This window comes from Chelonia mydas, chromosome 13 (assembly GCF_015237465.2).
Source record: "Chelonia mydas isolate rCheMyd1 chromosome 13, rCheMyd1.pri.v2, whole genome shotgun sequence".
Taxonomy (NCBI): domain Eukaryota; kingdom Metazoa; phylum Chordata; order Testudines; family Cheloniidae; genus Chelonia; species Chelonia mydas.
The window spans coordinates 20,475,456-20,494,736 of NC_051253.2; the positions used below are offsets into that span (position 1 = coordinate 20,475,456).

General features: G+C 49.9%; 1 protein-coding gene across 4 annotated transcripts in view; it reads right to left on the bottom strand.

The window, feature by feature from the left end:
• The window catches only part of SRC (SRC proto-oncogene, non-receptor tyrosine kinase), a 71,950-nt gene that overhangs the window by 20,834 nt on the left and 31,835 nt on the right, over nt 1-19,281 (bottom strand). For 3 of the 4 annotated variants that reach the window (XM_037915446.2, XM_043526773.1, XM_043526772.1), the window contains exons 2-5: nt 17,140-17,214; nt 8,303-8,552; nt 7,869-7,968; nt 5,914-5,931 (exon numbers count right to left, since the gene is read on the bottom strand). In XM_037915446.2, coding sequence (XP_037771374.1) covers nt 5,914-5,931; nt 7,869-7,968; nt 8,303-8,543 — 359 coding nt within the window. In that variant the 5' untranslated portion in view covers nt 8,544-8,552; nt 17,140-17,214. The remainder of the gene's footprint in view (nt 1-5,913; nt 5,932-7,868; nt 7,969-8,302; nt 8,553-17,139; nt 17,215-19,281) is intronic. The other variant, XM_037915447.2, reaches the window with a different exon arrangement.

Here is a 19,281-nt window from a genome sequence, read left to right on the forward strand (position 1 = left end):
TGTATGTGAAGTGAGCAAGAGGGAAGAGGTGAGGAACAGGCTCCTGCTCCATGTGGTACGCGCTCCTCTCTCTCTAAAGAACTAACCCTGAAAGCACTCCAAATGTCAAGGTGGTTTGGAATGTCTTTATCTTGCAGAATTTCACAAGTGAAGCCACGGCTGCTGGGTAGACAAACCCCCCATGTGGATTTGAGAATACATTTCCTCAGAACAGAGGTGTCTCAGACTCCACCAAGCTGTTTCATAGACTGCGATGACAGCACGAACTCCCCCAAAAGACCACCTCCCTGCACTTTGAAAGGAACGAGTGTGTGTACCCCTAACACAGTGTATACACAGATCAGATGGCACATGGCAGCCTTGGAAAATGGACAGGAAACTTTTCCAATCCAGACACAAAGCTCAAATATTCCTAACTGCATGGGCAAAAGTGCATCATTTGCCCATGGGATTATGCATAGCCATTTACACGTACAATTACTGCTATAGTGCACACAGGCTTACTGACTAGATGTAGAAGTTGTTAAAATCTATTTTAAAAAGTGTACTTGCTCATCTACACCAGAAGGATGGATCCTGCCCATAAAAGTGTTACTTGCCGCAAGTACAATTTTACAAGGCTGGAATTTGAGATGAGTCTATATAGATTGTTCTGGTTCATCACTGTAGTGTCTAAGCACATCTAGGGGCTCTGAGATGGATAACGGGATAGTCAAGCCCACCATCTTGTCACAATAAAGTACGGCCGTCATTTCCATTAGCAGCGATCTCTTGGGATGAGCAGACTGGTGAAGTGAGAAAACAAATCCAGGGCAACGACTTTGTCGCACCAGTTCCCAGATTTTCACTGGGGTGTCTCGGGGGATTCTTGTAAGTGGGTCACAAGCAGAAAGGAATGCCTGAAGACTGGGGAAGTTTTGTTCTATGGGAGATGGCAGTCACATATTACAGAGACTGTTCTATCAGAGTCAGATGGGAGGGAGGAAGGAAGAGCCTGCGTCTAATTTACTGTGACTGCAGGATAAACAAATCTACAAAGAACTCTGCAGATTCCTGATAAGGGTCTTGAGATACTTTACCAGAGGATTCATATTTTCAGAACAAATAAATAAATATTTAGTTTCAAATAAATGGATAACTTCAGGGGTTTTTTAAAGGCACATTTTAAGAGATGGTCTGAGCTTAACAAAAAGACACCCAACCACACATCTTCCAGATTTGAACTCTCTGCCTCAAACCCTGGGGAAATTCAGATCCCCTGCTAGTCCCTCCCTGCACAATGGCCTAACCCAAAACCTGGATCCAGACCCCTCAGCCTTTGGTAGCTCAGGCCATCTCATGACCCATTTTACAGGTGTTTTCACTCTGTATAATGGGGAAATATTGTGCACCTGCAGATGCACCAATACTGCCCCATTAGCAAGCACATCTATTTAGAAGGCTAATGTAGTGCATGCTGCCCAATGAGATCTTGGGCAAGTCACTTTCTCTCTGTGCCCCACCTGCAAAATGGGGAGATTAGCACTGCCCTGTCTCTCAGGGGTGTGGCATACACATACACTGAAGGTTGTGAGGGGCTTAGATAACACTGGAATGGGGGCCAAATAAGTACCTAAGATAGATACCAACAGTGCATTCTGGGAAACTCAGGTCAACTATGCCATCCTGCCTCAGCAGAGGCTACAGTGCCAGAGGAGATGCATGTAGAGCAAGACAGGGGACAATGCACTTTGGGAGCTCTTTCTAAAGAGAGCTGGGAGGCCCAGGCAAACTGCTTACACACCCATGATCGGGATCCTGTCTCCGCTGCAACACTAGGACGTTGGCAGATGGTGGCATCCTACCAAACTGTTGCCTAAGTAGGTAGGTATGCTGCCAGTGGGCCACTCTGAAGAGAGATCCCTCTCCATGGAAAGGCATGGGGAATAGCTCAAGGGATTCCACAGCTCCTCCTATGCTAAGCTGATGTGCCAGCCATGGGTCCGTGCTGTACTGAATCCATTACAGAGGGGACGGAGACTGGGGAACAAGGATGAACAAGAGCTGGCTGAAAAGAGAAACTGAGACGGGAAATTCTGAGCTTTCAAAATTTGGTTTCATCCCACATTGGGACAAACAAACCAACCCACCCCAAAATCTGATTTTTAACTCCCCATGAAACAAAAATATCCCAAAATGTTTAATTTTGATAAAGGTTGAAATATGTTTTTTATTGTTTCAATTATATGATAGTTTGAGTAAAAATGATTAAATCTAAATAAAATATTTAGATAATGTTTTTTGACAGGGAAACTAACAAAAAACACCACATTTTGCAAGAGTGATTCGATTTCATTGACTCAGCATTTTCCAATGGAGAACTGTTCCGTCAGATAAATTTTTGACCAGCTCTAACAAATGAGCAGGGTAAACCTCAATCTTTCCAGCCTGGCCAATGTGACAGGAATGTCCAGCTTTGCTGTCTGTCTGTCTGTCACGGAGACAACGATGTCAAGTGATTCTAGCTGTATCAAGGTTCCTTAACCGGGCCCCTGTCCCAGGTTACGCCTTGGGTACGCTGCAGCCAAGATTCCCAGAAGTGACTTCTCCTCATGAAGGCCTCAATGTTTGAGACAGATCAGAGGCGTGACTTTTCAGGAAGTGCTGAGCTCCCACCCTCTGAAACCTTTACAAACGTCTTCCTCCCCCCTCCCTCCAAAAATGGAGGCAGCCGAAGTCCCTAGCCACTTTTGGAAATCTTGGCCTGCTAATTTAAGCTGCCTTGTAACCAGGTTCGGGATGACAGTGCCATCAGTTATAGCCATGGTACAGAATGGGGCCTGAGTCTCAGAGACCTGCAGCTGAACTGTGAGGTGCTGGCGATCCTGATCGGTGGGTTTGGTTCAGCTCACTATACAGTTAGATTGGAAGCTCCTTGGGGCAGGGGCTCTGTTTGTTGTGTGTTTGTACAGCACCTAGCACAACAGGTCCATGGAGAGGGCTCCTAGGTGCTATGAGAACACAAATTATTCTGGCAGTTCTGAACCAGGGCGGATTTCTAACCACATCAAGTTTGGGAGATCCAATTATTCATATGGGGGTGGGGGTTGTTTGGGGGCCATCTCTACAGTGCGTATCATGACCGTTTTAAATGGTCCAGTCAGCCCTGACATTAGCCTCTCATTGGGGTGTGAGAAGTAGAGCGGGGCAGCTCTCGTTACCAAGTTGCTGTGCTATTCCCCAGTGACTTTGACGGACCCGCACACCTTTTATATGAGCTTTGGCTATAGGCCGCCAAAGCTCAGGAGGCAGAGGAGAAGCCTTGCCACTTACCACCTTCCCAGCTTTGCAAAGGTGTAGTCACCTCCTGGCTCGCCACCTGAGTCCCTCCTCTTTAACCGAAGGATGGGAGACACTTGGCTGTTTCATTCCACAGAGGTCCACGCAATAGTTCTCTCTCACTCCAAGCCTATGGCTCCTTCTCAAGTTTAACTGAGTCAAAACAAGATCAGCGACTCCAGAAGAAAAGTGCTGAAGACACCAAGCTCTGTGTGGTTTTGAAGCAAACCCATAAACCAACTCAGATTGACTCAAAACCAGGCGTGGGCGGGAGTTTGTAACCTACCTCAACCAGAAGCATTTCCTGAGAGGTTACATGACTCTAGTTCCAATACCAAAGGGCCTGGATGTATCGCTAGGCAGGATTTTCCATCTGCCACATATTTCTCTAATGATACTTCGCAAAAGGAAAACAAAATGACTAGGTTTTGGGCTAACTGCATTCAGAACATGTGGCTAGAATGCCAGCTCCACTGCGTGGTCAGCGAGAACGCATGACAAGGTGGGTGGTTATCCCAGGAATGTCTGCACATCTCAGTGTGTTAGGCAGAAGATTAAGTGTTTTCAATCATTCAACACGTGTAGGTTAGTCACTCCCAGGGGTGAAAGTGAGCCAGTACGGGCCGATACTGTGTACCGGTAAGAACCCGCACCACATTAAAGTGCTGCCCTTTTGCCTCCCCTGTCGGTGGCCCTGCTGGTAGGAGGCGGAGGGGGGAGGGAAGGGGCAGCGATGTTAAAGCTTTAACGTCGCTGCCCCTTCCCCCACCCCGTCAGCAGCCCTGCCAGTAGCGTCCGTACCAGCAGGGCCGCCTACAGGGGAGGCAAAAGTGGCAGGGACATTAAAGCGTTGCCACGGCAAAGGGCCTTGCAGCGCTTTAACGTCCCTGCCCCTTTTGCCCCCCCGGCCGCCGACGGGCGGGGGGGGGGCCCAAAGGGAGCAGCTACCTTGGGGCCGGCGATTTAAAAGGGCCCAGGGCTCCAGACGCTGCTACTGCGGCAGAGGCATCCGGAGCCCCGGGCCCTTTAAATCAACACGGGAGCCCCGGGCAGCACGGGCCAGGCAGCCCCTTCCACCGGAGGCCCCGCCCCTTCTGGGGGCTGGAGCCACCCCAGCCCTGCACTGGTAAGTGTCCTCAGTTACTTTCACCCCTGGTCACTCTCCTAACAGCACTGCATGAAGCTGCTTTCTAAAGATGGTTTTTTCCTCTGATAAAGTGAAGGTCGCAGCAATGCGGTTACACTGGATACTGTGGGGTATGTAGCTTGAAACGGAGGTCTTTTCTCCTGCGTAGTGCACCTTAGGATTTCCAAGCACTCTACCTGCCCTGCAGAGATAGCCATATTGTTCTCAGAGTCCCTGCAGCATGTACAAAGGAGACACACATACTTTGGAATAGTGAGCAAATGTAATTCAGATGGAAAGCAGAGTTGCCTTTTGTGCACGGGAGTGGGGGGAACCTCCCACAGATATTTGCACAATCCAAAATCCCCAATAGGCAGATTCCTCCTTTTAGAGTACTCATTAGAAACCAAAGCTAGCGTTAGTACAAAATTAAGATTCCAAAAGTCAAACGTTCAAAAAGGGGTCAGGAAACTCCCAAAGTTGAGGTTTCTTCTGCAACACTGAACTTAGCCACTTCACACATTAGAGAGATTTTATGGCTTGAGTTAATAACCAAAAACACATAGGAGTTGGGAACTGAAAAATTCCATTTGGGCAACACTACACAAGTAACATAGCAGTAGAAACCTCACAATCAGGGAGTTATCGGGCCTGCCAGTGCTTGATGTTGCAATCTTTAAGTGTTCCCTTCACATTTTAAATTTCCTTAGTTTTAAGAAAGTGGCAGGGGAAAGTGTAAGAACCCAGACAGATGTGTCTCCCACAGCACAGCCTTTGCCAGAAGAGCATGCATATTCCTTGATGCATGGCTATTTGGCCGGTGCACCGTAAGAGCTCTGAAATGTATCTATTGATAAGCTTGTCTGTGCATGCACACTTGTTAAAAAGTACACACTTGGTTCCAACGAAGAACAAATTCAACACCTCTCCTACTGCAGCCCTTTGCATTATCCTACTTCCAACTGCATGCAACATGCAGCGTAAAGAGCTGGCAAGAATGCCACTGGGGGAGCTGAGGAGATCAAGGGGTGCAGCACCAAGAATTTCAGAGAGGCAGGGTGGAAGCAGTCCCCACTCTGTCCTGCCTGCATCCCCCATTGCCATTAGAAAGATTGGTGCACTGGTGGCTTGGATGAATGGGAGAAACAAAAAAGGGGGAGAGAAAACAAACAGGCAGGAAGTGCTTTGTTGGGAAGGGATGAGGGAAGAAGGTGCCAGACCTGGATGAGAAGAGGGGACTGAATTCACACCACCACAGTATTGGCACACAGATCTAGGCAGGGCTATTTAGTAGTTAGAAGATGAACCTATAAAAGCTCCACTGGAGGGAAGAACAAAACAAAGGGATCCAAGTGTAACTGCGACCAGGGACCATAAATGGACCACGAAGCAACCCCCTCCCCAGCTGCCCTTTAGCCCACCCGGGAAGGAAGTTGGCTTTAAACAAAAAAGTAAAAACAGATACACACCTGACATCCACTTTTCTCCTAAATGAAAGCATGTTGTGCAGGAGAGAAAGAGACAGGGCTTAGATTAGAGGTACCGCACGGGCGCTGGCGCTGCTGAACTGGGAAAGAAGTGTGCGTGGAGAGATCTCACAAGGCAATCAAAAAGGATTTGAGATCCTGTGGCCTCAATTGAGGCTGTCAGCCAGAAGCAGGCAAGCACAATAAACCCCGAGAGGTGTGATTTATTTAAAGACTGGGGAGGCTAATGCCACTAGGCAGAGGAGAGATTTGGCAGCCAAGGGGCACCACGAGTAACAGGACAATACTTCCCAATGGGGGTTTGTTTTGGGGAGTGGTGGCAGGGCAGGCAGGGTGGAAGCCAGTTCTGGTTCACCCTAGAGCCTGGCCCCAACACTAGGTCAAACTAAAGGTGATCCTGACGATGCATCTTTCAATAAGAACCTCTAGGTCTGGCTCACCCCAGGAAGCACCTAACCTTTCGCTCTGCCACAGACACCTTAGATGCTCCGAGCAGCCAGAGAAACAACCAACAATCCCTCTCCACAGCATCAACAGCAGAGGGCTGTTTCCTAGCTTACGGAGGGGAACTGTGAAGTGGTCCGAGCACAGAACTCGGAGCCAGGGACTCCCGAGTCAGACGCCTGCTCCCTCTGTGGCCCTGGGCACGTCACTTAACCTCTGTGTATCTCGCTTCGAGGGGACTGCAGTGACTTTAGTGATAGTTCTAAGGGGAGACGCCACTTGCATTCGACCAGGGGGCCCTTTGCATGCTCGCTGCTTGCCTCCCGGTGCTGCCCAGCACCTTTTTGCTGTTCCTCTCCTGGACCTTCCCAGAGCTCAGACTGCCCGAACATCTCACAGCTCAAGATAGGCTTCCTCTAGCTCCAGAGCACCAACCCCGCCCTAGCACTGGGGAGAGTAGGCCAGATGCAGGACCCAGCTCTAGTAAGAGAGGGGGACTAACTCAGTAACCCCCAGGATTTCCCAAATGCCTCATTCTGCTGCCCAGCTCCCGCAGCGCAGGCTGCCGGGGTTAATGCAGTTCCCTTGGCACCTAAACCCCGCACGGCGTCACATCAAGACACAGGGGGCTTCACAATCTTCCCAGTGGATCCTCCGGTAGGGCGAGCAGGTGTCTGTTACCCACTTCCATGGGAGATCCTCTCTATGGACCGTAGGATGCCTGTCAAACCATCTGAGGTGCATTCACTGCCTCTGCCCCGAGATACACATCACATCCAGTGCTCAAGGGGTGGGCAGGACGCTGGGGACTGGGACCCGGCGGCACCATTATGTCACAGAGCAGGGGAGAACCCACCACATGACTCCAGTCACAGGTATGCTCCTTAGAGCAGGTCAGCTTCCCTTCACTACCTCCTTGAAGGGAGGGACTGGAGCCTCTCTAGCGCTCTGGGCAGAGCTGCAGGGAACCATACCCAGCCCTCCCCAGTCCTGGGGCGGAGGGTTAGGGAGGTAAGAAGGGAGGCTGCTTGAATGGGGCAAGTTGGAGGATCCCACTAGCTGCCCCTCACCACCTAGTGCTGCATGGGCTGCTCCATGGCCCCGAAGCTCCCTATCTGGCAGCAGCCCCAGAGGCAGGAACAGCAGCTTGTGGTACTCTTGATAAATCCCCTGGGTCTAGCTCAGGGGCCCTTCGCTGGCACAGGAGGCACAGCCCACCCCTCTGCAGCTGGACAGGCAGACAGCCACACCACCAGGCTTTGGGAAGGGAAGGATCCCAGAGGAACCACGTGCAAACCCCAGGCAACAGACATGACCAGCCAGGGCTTAAACATAGAAGAAAGAGGAGAAGCAAGAGGGAGAAGAGCAGTTTTGAGGCAGGAACGTTACTAGCGGGGCTCCCCTGAGCAGGAAGGGTCAGAACCTCTCCAAGGGAGATGCCAGCCCACGCAACAGAGGTGTCCCCAGCCCAGCGAGCAGGCAGACGCACTTACGTGTTGTTGACAATTTGGAGGCGCTCCCCTTTCTTGAAGGAAAGGTCTGTTTCCGTCCGTGACTCGTAGTCGTAGAGGGCCACAAAGGTGGTGACTCCGCCTGAAACAGACCCAAACTCATCCTGTTAGCCACGCTCCCGCTCCAGGAGGCATTTGCTCCCCCATGGCAATTAGCCATGAGCCGTGCTCGGCACAGCCTCTGCTTTCCTCATGGCATTTGCAAAGCTGGATTCTCCACTGCAGCCTTCCTCACAGCTGGCAAAAATGGCACCGACCCGTCATACGGCCCCCACCAGCCTAAGGCTCAGGGTCCAGCACTCCCCCGAGACAGTTCTTCCTCATCTAGCACATGGCTCCCTTCTAACACCCTCCCTCCCCCAGAACCTCCAGCTGCTCCTCCCGCTCTGGCAGGTCAGAGCTGATGTCATACTGACCAGCTAAAGCCCCCGAGCGCTGCGGGGACGTGACTGTGTCGGACGTATTGAAGCCTCCGAAGAGCTTCGGCTCAGCAGCCATGCTCCCGAAGGAGCGGTTGGGGGTCCGATGGGGGTCAGGGACAGGCGTCTTGCTGGGCGTTTGAGAGGAAGGGTAGCCGCCATGGTGGGCATTCTCGGCAGATTCCAGGCTGCGTCTCCTCTGGCTGGGGTCTTTGGGTTTGCTCTTGCTGCTCCCCATGGTCCAAAACTGGAGGAGAAGACAGTGGGGTTAAGCAGATCCCTGTGGTCTGGGTGACACGAACGTCTGCCCGCTAGGGTCTGGACAGACTCCTCCAGACCCCTTGTGTACTGGCCAACCAACCACTGTTCAGCTGGTAAACCTCCCATCACGACCACCCAGGGATGGGCTCCACCTCATTATATTCAGGTACCGTCTCCCACTTCCCTGTATTACCTAGTGAAATAGACTCAATGCACTTAGTAAGCGATATTCCAAGTACCAAAGAGAAGCACACTCAATAGCATTGCAGTAGAATGAATTATGCAGAGCACGTGCCTTTCACAAGTAACCAACTAGACAGACTAGCCTAGCCACAAAGATCAGGTCCAGAGTCCAGGAGCGTTCCGACTCCTATGTACTACATGGAGATCATTCTTCACCCGACACTGCCAAGCAGCCATCTCTAGGGGGGATGATGCATCAGCAAACACAGAAGAACGCTACAGAAGATCCAATTTCACACTGCAGCAGGCACTTCAACTAAGCTGAACGTACTTACCAGAGTTCAAATTTGGCCCGTGCAATAATAGGACTAGGCACCCCAGGAATTCTATGGGAAATTTAAGGCCTACAAGCAATCAGGACCTCAGGTAGAGGATCCGAAGACCGTTTGCCCTAGCTCAGCTAAGGGAAAAAACAAGTGCTGGGCTCCAACATTAGACAGCTCTGAACTCCGCTGTTCCCCTCGGACCACCCCCACTCAGCGTGAAGTGTTCAGACACCAACTCCCTTGTGGGCCCACTTTCCCGAGTGCATCCCCTCATACACATGCCCAGCAGAGGGCCTGCAGGTCCCATCATGGTTGTGCATTACTCTTTGGGAAAACTGGACATCGGGAGCAGATTCAGAATGGTCAGCTGATGTCTAAGGTTCACCATTTCCTTTGGGGGCAGGTAGGATAGCCAGCACCCATTGCTCATAGGGTACCAGACAGGCACTGGGGAGGTGCGTCTCTAAATCCTAGAGCCATTCAAGATGTGCTACCACCATTGGCTTCCAAAATAAGCCTTTTCCATAATCCTCCTTTTCTTTTTGTGGGAGAGGAAAGTCAAAGGAGTACTAGTGGCACCTTAGAGACTAACCAATTTATTTGAGCATAAGCTTTCGATGAAGTGAGCTATAGCTCACGAAAGCTTATGCTCAAATAAATTGGTTAGTCTCTAAGGTGCCACAAGTACTCCTTTTCTTTTTGCGAATACAGACTAACACGGCTGCTACTCTGAAACCTCTCCCACAAAGGTCGTCTGAACAGCAAGGAAGTTTCCGTTTCAGAGAGGCAGCCCAGCATTCTGAAAGCAGGACTCACAAGACCACGGAGGCGTCACTGGCACTTCACCAGGATGACAGCCACCTCACATTGCAACAGCCGCCTTGTGATCCGACAAGAAAGTTACGTGGGACACAGCAGAGGGAGGTAATCGCATCCAGCAGGAGACTGTTACATACAAACGCTACATTCAGTGTCCCTATTAGGGGACAGGCAGGAGCAGGCTAGAACAATTTGTATGATGGGGGTTCTGAGAGCCATTGAACCAAACTGTAAACCCTGTATATGATGGAAACCACTTCAAGCCAGGGGGTGTGGCAGCACCCCCAGCGCTTTTTGTTCCAGCACCTATGGGCAGGAAGAGAGGAGTCAGATCATCTTACACAAGTTATAACCACATCAGAAATTCACACACAACTGCTGGATCATCACTGGAAAGATGGGATTTTAAACATCCCTAAAGATTGTGGGAGACACCCTACTACCCATAAGTAGCCCATAGGATGCAACAGTTGAGTATTAACACACATACTGTGTGCAGATGTGGTCGCCGCATCTCAAAGATATATTGGAATTGGAAAAGGTTCAGAAAAGGGCAACAAAAATGATTAGGGGTATGGAACAGCTGCCATATGAGGAGAGATTAAATAGACTGGGACTTTTCAGCTTGGAAAAAAGAGACAACTGGGGGGCGGGGGGATATCCTTGAGGTCTATAAAATCATGACTGGTGTGGTGAAAGTAAATAAGGAAGAGTTATTTAATCCTTCTCATAGCACAAGAACTAGGGGTCACCAAATGAAATTAATAAGCAGTAGGTTTAAAACAAACAAAAGGAAATATTTTTTTTCACACAATGCACAGTCAACCTGTGGAACTCCTTGCCAGAGGATGTTGTGAAGGCCAAGACTATAACAGGGTTCAAAAAAGAACTAGATGAATTCATGGAGGATAGGTCCATCAATGGCTATTAGCCAGGATGGGCAGGGATGGTATCCCTAGCCTCTGTTTGCCAGAAGATGGGTATGGGCAACAAGGAACGGATCACTTGATGATTACCTATTCTGTTCATTCCCTCTGGGGCACCTGTCATTGGCCACTGTCAGAAGACAGGATACTAGGCTAGATGGACCTTTGGTCTGACCCAGTATGGCCATTCTCATATTCTTATGCAACACACACAGAGTTCCGATTCTGAGCATTTTAGGTAGTTAGTAGTTAAGCTCCTTGTGTGTGTGTGTGTGTGTGTGTGTGTGTGTGTGTGTGTGTGTGTGTGTGTGTGTGTGATTATATTATTATATATATATTAAAAAAAAAACATTTTTCAACTCAAGATCACATTCTATAAATACGTTCTAAATAGCGATATACATGAAAGAAGGGAATTATTTGTGGTCTCTGAAGATGGCAGGATACATAGCAATGTCCTGAAGCTACAGAAGGAAGTATTTAGGCTAGTTCATTTTGGGGGAGAGGGGCAGTTCTTAATAAGTTGAGCAGTTGTGCAAGGGCCAGAGAAGATGGCAGATACACGTGTGGGGCAGAAATCTGAGAGCAGGTTAGATGAAGCAGTGCAGGAGGAAGTTGCAAGGGATTCTGCAAAATGCACGGGGCCAGGTTGGAAGCCCAGAATGATCTTTTCTGAGCAAACTTCTCTCTGACAGAAGCTTAAAGGGTGTGAGCCAACAAGTTCAAATCTACATTGTGATGGTCATATCAAGACAGAGAAATTAGATAAAAACAAAATACTCTGGCTGGAAGGTTGCAACGTAACACTACTTTATTTCTTAGAATTCAGAAATAACGCACAAGAACCCAAACAGAGAAAACGGGCTGCTCCCTCAAGGTAGCCACGCACAACTCACTGCACCTTGCTTTAAAACAGACTGATGCCAATCAGCTGCACTTTTGAGTCACATGCTTTGTTACAGAGCTCCCTAACCTGCAAGCAGGGTCAGGAACCCTGTCCATCTCCCTTCTCTTAAAGTGACAGCTTGCAATTCCAGCGCTGTCTGGAATACACCACACACCTATACAGAGCCAAGGAGGCTCTGAGACAGTGTTCCAGTTGAGGAACCTCATCTCCACTTATGATTTCTGCAAAGTGGGATCAGATAGGCGTGGGCGTATGGGCCTTTGCTTTAGGGAGCTACCTACCCCTTAAATGGAAAATCCTTCCTCCTAATGGAATGAGTTCTGCTTCTGTAAGCCCCATGTCTTTATTATTAGATCTTGTCTTCAGAATAAACTCCTTTGTTTCTGAAAAAGCTGAGGTCGTCTGCTCACTTCCAACCTCTAGATCCAGGGAGCATAATTGTTTTTCTACAAAACCAAAAGCCACTCACTTACACATTATTAACCTTTACTATCCTGAATAGCTTTCAGTGGAGCTTTACTATCCTGAATGGATTTCAGTGGAGCTAATCAGGGTAGTAAAGTGGAGCGTACATGTAAACATTTGCAGGATCGGGGCCCTCATCAATAGATAAAGAACCAGGAGTCAGGAGACCAGAGTTTTCTTTTGGACTCAGACACTGGGAGACCTTGGGCAGGTCACTTCCCCTCCCCATCTGGGAAGTGAGGGTAGTATTTCTTTACTTCAGACATTAAGCTGTGCAAAGTGCTTGGACCCCTCAGGCTGAAGGCACAACAGGAACACAAAACAGAATCCTTGGGGAGGCCAAGAGACTTCCGTGGCAATGGCATCTCACAAGGGAGGCAAAGTCATGGCTTGCCTGTGCATGGAGGAAAAACAGGAGCCAGAGACCAAGGGTCTTTTAAAAATAAGGGTCTTTTAAAAATAAATCATGCAGAAGAGCAATACAGAAAATATGATCTAGGAGACTGCTGTTCCTCATGCTCTGGAATACTTGTTAATAACAATCAGACAGGGAAAGGCAGAAACATTCCCTCTTGCCCCCAGTTCAGCCTTTTATTTTTTCCCACCTTTGTCTCAGGTGATTCAGGTCTCCCGCCACTTGTTCCCATTACTAGATTCTGCCCTGCTAAATTCCATCTATGCACAAAGGGAGGAGGAGACACGCGCAATGCAGAACAAGGACTAACCACACGGCTCGTTTTCCACCATTACATGGGCAGTCACAGTACCCAAGTCAGCTCAGAATTTCCCCTGGAAACAACACTTCCCCAAACGGAAAAAGACGGAGTCTCGTAACATGGTCTGTGCATAAGAGCAGGGATTTTTCCTAATCATTCTGAGTCACTTTCTTTTGGCCTGGTGAGCGAGCAAGCGAGCATCTGAAAGACAGACATAATGGGCCTAACTTAACCGCGCCGTAATGCAATGCAGTGTCCCTTTTCAGAGTCCCACAAGAGCCTAGTGTCAGAGTATTTCACTAGGACTTCCCCAGATCAGTGTGTAGTGGTAGGAGAAGACAGACAATGGGCCAAATTCTTTCTTCCTCTGCTGAAATCACTTACACTAGCAGTGAACTTGGCCCAGAGAGAATGACTCCTGGGAAAGACAATGGGCAACGGGAGTAGGAGGTGGGACTGACACTGTACTGCTCACACAGCAATTGGTTCCCCACAGGCGCTCATGGGTACAACATCACCACAACTCATTGAAATGGGCTTCAGAAAAGGGCCAGGCTTTTTACATGAGTAAGACCCGCCCCTGCAGTTACACTAGTTAAAATACAGTTGAACAGGACCAATCATCCCCTCACTTCAGGAGCCAACCTCCCACCTTGTGTCAGAGAACTGGTGTATGGTGGGGGGGGGTGGGGGGGCGTGGAGAGGGGAAAGAGGCAGGCCTTCGTCTAAAGCACCCAGCAATGGCCACTCCGACATGGCTAGACCCACGGTTACTTGTCACCTCTGGAGACACTTTCTGATCTGCTTAGGCCCCAAACAGGCAGCAGGAGTTTTGATGCCCTTGTTTCAGACTCCTGGGCGTGTTTCTCCCCCACCCCATCCATTCACAAGTGGGGCACGCTACAGCAACCCTACTCTCAAGAGAGTCCTTGTCCATCTTCAGGGACTTCATTGGGAGAGAGGAGTCCCGAACTTTCCCTTCCCCCACCCACTTTGAACCACTGCCCCACGTCACGAGCCCCGCCGGCAGGCTCCAGCTGAGAAAGCCGCCATGCTGGGCTGGCGTACCTTGGAGCCTATGTCGGGAAGTCGCCTAGGAGAGCAAGAAGCTAGCTGCAGCCCACTAGCCAGTGTGGAAGGGTATCCGGCGTCTCCAAGTCAGGGACTATCCAGGCCAAGAGTCTAGGACACAAATTAGCCTCTAGAGGGAGGGCTCCACCCCGAGCACCTTTCACAAGTGCACAGTTTGTGCCTTGGCTTAGAGTCCTGAGTGCTGGAAACCCCCATCCCTCCACGGGTTTACCCCTTTGAAAAAGGGGTCCCACAGACTCGTGCTGAACCACACCCGGCACTGCTTTGATGAGGCCTAATTTGGCCTCGCGCTCATGTGGGCTTCTAGGGCTTTGGCTGCAGAGACAGGACGCACAGACCAAAAAAGGAAGTGTCGTAGGGCTCTGCCTTTCGTTCTACTGCTTGACTGGAGAGAGGGAAACAACGGCACATACGGGGCCACTGGCCAGGAGGCACAGAAGAAAAGTCAGTCAGACAGCAGGCTCAGAATGGGGCAGAATTCAGTGGTGTGGTGGGGGAGAGGTGAACAGCTCAGACCTGTCCTGGGTCCTTCTTCCTTTACTTACACTGCATACTTCCCAAGGTCTCCTCTGTCCCGTGTTCGATCCCATCCCCCATGCCACCAGCTCAGCTCCCCTTACACTGGCCACCCCTACCGATCCAACAGCAGGTCCTCTCCTGGAGCCCAGCCTCCCCTGGCAACCCAAACTAGGAGGAGGGGCGACAGAGAGAAGGACTGAATGGCAAGTTCACTCAGGTGTGCTTTTTATAATGCCCGATTTGTAAGTCCTATATGAGGGGCAGGCAGCTAGCCCACCCTCCCATCCCCCATTCCTCTCCTCCCAGGAAACCTCCACCAGTTACACCCTGTAGGAGCACAGCATAGATAGGGAAGGGCCATCGGATCAAAGTACCAGCAGCAATTGATACAGTGAGCCTCAACATTCCTTGGATGCCCACTGGCTTCTTAGTAGGCCCAGGGCCCACTGCAAGGTGGTACCCCAACGTCACTCTCCCCTGCTGGAGATGCTGCCAAAAACATTTTTCTTCCTCCCCTCCCTGTGCGAAATAGAAGTCATGCTGAGTCATCGAATCAACCTTTGGAGAAAGAGCTGTGCCTCTGAAAGAGCGAGAGGCAACGCCCACCCTCCAGCTAATGGTGGCCCACCAAGAGCTGGCTGTGGGCAATCAGTAGCCACACTGGCAGAAACCTGACTGCCAACAGCTGGAGGTAGCCACGCTTCCACGCTCAGGCAAGGACAGGGTTAAAATTCCAACCTCTGCCTACAATCCAGGAGGAAGCAGCAGCAGTGTTGTGAAAGCCAGCTGTACAAGGAGATCTCCAGCCACCCCCTCCTGATAAAACCAGGAGGGTCAATGCCTATTCGTTAGTCTAGCAAAGGAATTTGTATTGCTAAAGAGTGGCACAGGGGAGGCCTGGGGGAAAGGAGTTATTAATGACCTGTCCGGGAATGTGCTGTGTGCAAAGGTCTTGGGGGGGGACGTGGGGGGGGGTGACGGAGAGATCCAGACACACTCTGCCAGGCGGGGGAGAGAAAGAATGAGCCACGAAAGAGAAGGGAGTAAAGACAGGTTGCAGGGAGGAAGGAGAGAATACAGCTAGTTGAATCTACTGCCCAGTTAGCCTACAGCCTCCCGGAGGCTGGCTTCTCTGCTACCTCCCACAGCTAGTTCCAGCTCTTCTAGCCTTGTTAAATGAGTTACTGGGCTTAAAGGAAGCTACCAAGCTGAGAAGCTTGTAATATCAGCCCCAGCAGGAAACAGATATTGGACACTTCCCTGGGGAGCCTTTAGTCCTAGCCACAAGATCAGAACTGTGCCAACTTCAGTGTGGTTGCAGCTAAACATGGCTGCTTTCACCTCATGAGAGAGGCCTTTTGCCTCGTGAGCCCGGCGGGAGACAAACATCTGCACAGCACCACGGTCTCTGCACTGGTATCTAGTACAGTTTTCCAGGCTCCCACTATGCTACGAAGGAGACCTGCTTGGATAACTGGAAGCTGCAAACATGGGTCCAAGCCTCAGGTGCAAGAAGGAAGCTGCCTAAATCATCATCCCCAAAGCCGTTACTACAGCCTACCTGTATTGTGGTAGCACCTTGGAGCCCCAATCCTGACGCAGGAGCCCAGTGCACACTGCACCGTACCACATATGAACAAAAAGATGGTCCCTACCCCAGAGAATTACAGCCTGTCTCATATGGGTTCCAAACCACGTGCAGAGCCATACAATAAGGAAACAGAAAAGCAGATTGTGTGGGGAGAGAGGGAACAAAGTGTTGTCACTTTTCAGGAGAGGGACCAGAATCTGTTGACTTGTACATTTCCTGCCTCTCACGCCCATCCTCCCCCAAAACAAAAACCCTCTTGCTTTTCACATCATTTCCCCCAGTTTAAAAAAACAAAACAAACAATGGTAGCGCTACATTGTCATGGGGAAAAACGTATTTGTGGTTCCAGTTCACATCTGGTTTGTGAGCAATTAGGATCTCACAGAATCTTTAACGTGAAAGTCCCCCATCCCCTCTCCATACAAAGGTGAAGTGCAAAAGCGGCCAGCATTCCCAAACGCTTGCTCCTGGCTGATTAGACACGGTAGAATAAGGCAGGCTTTTCCGCAGCTGGATTAGCACAGAAGGCAAGTTCAGGCCTGCTGGAGCTCTCTGATGGTTTCAGCTCAAGGGAAGAAATCACAATGGATGAGTTTGAGGCCATTGGTGGGATGAGTTTAAGGCCTCAGCTGTGTGTCCAACAGGCCAGTTAGAACTAAAAGCATCATGCCCAGTTTAGCACAGTCAGTCGTGTCTGCTCTGGAAGCGCCAGCTGTTTTGAAGACAAACCAAACCAATAGCTGCACTTTTCTCCACACAGCTTCCATAGGGCAGCAGCCCATTGCACTCGGCACCGAACCACACATATTACCCTGGCAGGACCGGGTTATGTGCGTCATTCCCATGCATGCTGCACTGTACCTGAGCTGGGACCTAGCTAAAGTCCACCCTGCTAAAGGTGCCTATTGCCTCGGGATCTAAGTGACTCTAAGTAGAAGATTTCACTTTCACTTTGTGATCTGTTGAATAGTCACTGCAGAACTCTCAGACCCTCTTCTCCCCTCTGCCCAAAAAGGAAAAGGGTCTTACCTCAATGTGTCCAGCTACAGCCTTTCTACAGGGGTGGAGTGGCCGTATGTGAAGTCACCTCAGCTCTTCAGGAATCTGAGACACAAATAAAGTGAAAGGTTACCACAGAGTTCTCAACATGCTGCTCACTGCATGCCCCATAGGCAGTGATGCTGCCTGGGCACCTTCCCAACACAGATAGCCCCATGCTTGCAGCTTTCAGTACTCCAGCTTGAGATCAGTTTCACACCTCCTCCCTCCACCCCCGCCCTCCCATGAAGGGGGGCTTCCCATCAGCCTCCCCATCTGGCCAAGAGGAGCTTATGGGAAGGGCTAATCAAAGCCAGGGAGGCTGTGATCTCCACCCTCCTCACCTTCCCCAAGAACTTTCTAGCTTGGTGGGTCTCTGAAGTCCACAACTGCCAGCCAACTTCTGCCTCTCTGATCGGTCATGTGTAAAGAGGGGATGATTCTCTGCTCCACTTCATCAAGATCAACAGGGTAAGGAAGGGGAGGTTGTCTGTGGCAGCCCAGGGCTATCCAACGCGAGCGTCTGCCTGAATGGGTGTCTGCATCGTCACCAGTGTAAGAAACTGCTCCCTGCGTGAGCCAGGTGGGCCAGCGCAGTATCCAGAGCTGCTGGGTCTCTTCAGAGGAACTGTGGGTTTCATCTCAGAGGGTTTAGACACAGATCCGACCCCACCCCGCAACTAGCCTGCACAGAGCAGCCTGAGCAGCCCTGTGCACGGAGGCAGGTTTCCTACTGGGCAGGCTGGGCAAGGACATCATAGTGCTTGTGAGAGATGCCGCAAGTCCTGGCCCCAGAGAGAGCACAAGTAGCAGCAGAGCAGATAGGCCCAATATGCCATCCAAAACCCCTGGGTGAACTGGAGGCTCAGGTCTTAACTGGTTTCTACCACCTAGGTTCCATTTGTTGACCATGCTCAGGCTCTTGGACCCCTTTCGGCTGAATTTATTCTAGTTTGAAAGCAAATCCTTTCAGAAGTGTCACCAGTACTCTCACAGACATGGTGTGTGTCCAATCTCATAATTTCCACAAAGGTCACTCCCTGGAGTAGTCATTAGTTGGAGTTCCACTTTCAGAGAGTTATTCCTCTAACCCTCACCCCCCAACAGGGGCACAAAGAGTTTAAAAAAAAAAAATCCACAAGTCACTCATTTTGTACTTCTATAGCAGCTTTCAGAAGATCTCAAAGCACCACACACATCTTCAATCCACGGGAGAGGAGGGGGGATATACAGAGAATATTTAAGCTACCCTGAAATGCAGCCACTTCTGGGGTGAACACAGCAGCTATAACAATGCTCAACAATTTAAAACTTAGTGCAACAACACTACCTATATGAAAATTCAGGGGAAACTCAGACTATAACTACTGAATTTGGGGTTTAGCTAGGGCAACATCCTTACTCAAAGTGCTATGGGATCTTTTGTCATGAGAAAATGGCCAGGCCCATGATTTCACATTTCATCCAAATGACAAAACCTGTATAAAAAAAGCTAGTGTAGACAAAGCCAGGAAGTGCCATTGATGTTAGCGATGGCGAGTGCATTAGAATAGATCAGTCACTGGTGTATTTAACTTGGCTCAGAGCTGGGCTCAATACCAGTGGCTGCCTGTACGTTTTACCTGGGAACTCCCACTAGCAGAGCTGCACAGGTCAAAGGTTTTAGAAAGAATCAGTGTAGACAAGGACGAAATGAGAGCACACAGTGATCCTGAGCATCTAAGATTGCCTTTGAGATCTTCCATCAAAGACCTGACCCAGCCCCCGCTTAGCTGGAGAATTAACAGGATCCCAAGACAAGGGGGTATGGCAAAGGCTAAAGTCGTGGGATTTTTGTTTTTGTTTTTTAATATTCTGTTGCGCTGGGGTGGATATGAAAAAAAAAAGGATTTTATTGCCAGGATCTATGCAGACCCAGCCAACCAAGCATCTCCTCCCCGTCCCACTGGGGGTATTTTGGCTGGCAGTTTGAGTACATTGGTTAACATGCTGCAGATGCTCTACAGTGCAGTTTGATATCTCTCCCTTCTCCCTGCTAATAAGTTTTGACACTATTTTTAGTGAGGTTGATTAGGATAACAAGCAGCATTTGATTGACAGCTCTCTAAGACAGAACAGTTTGCAATTTGTACT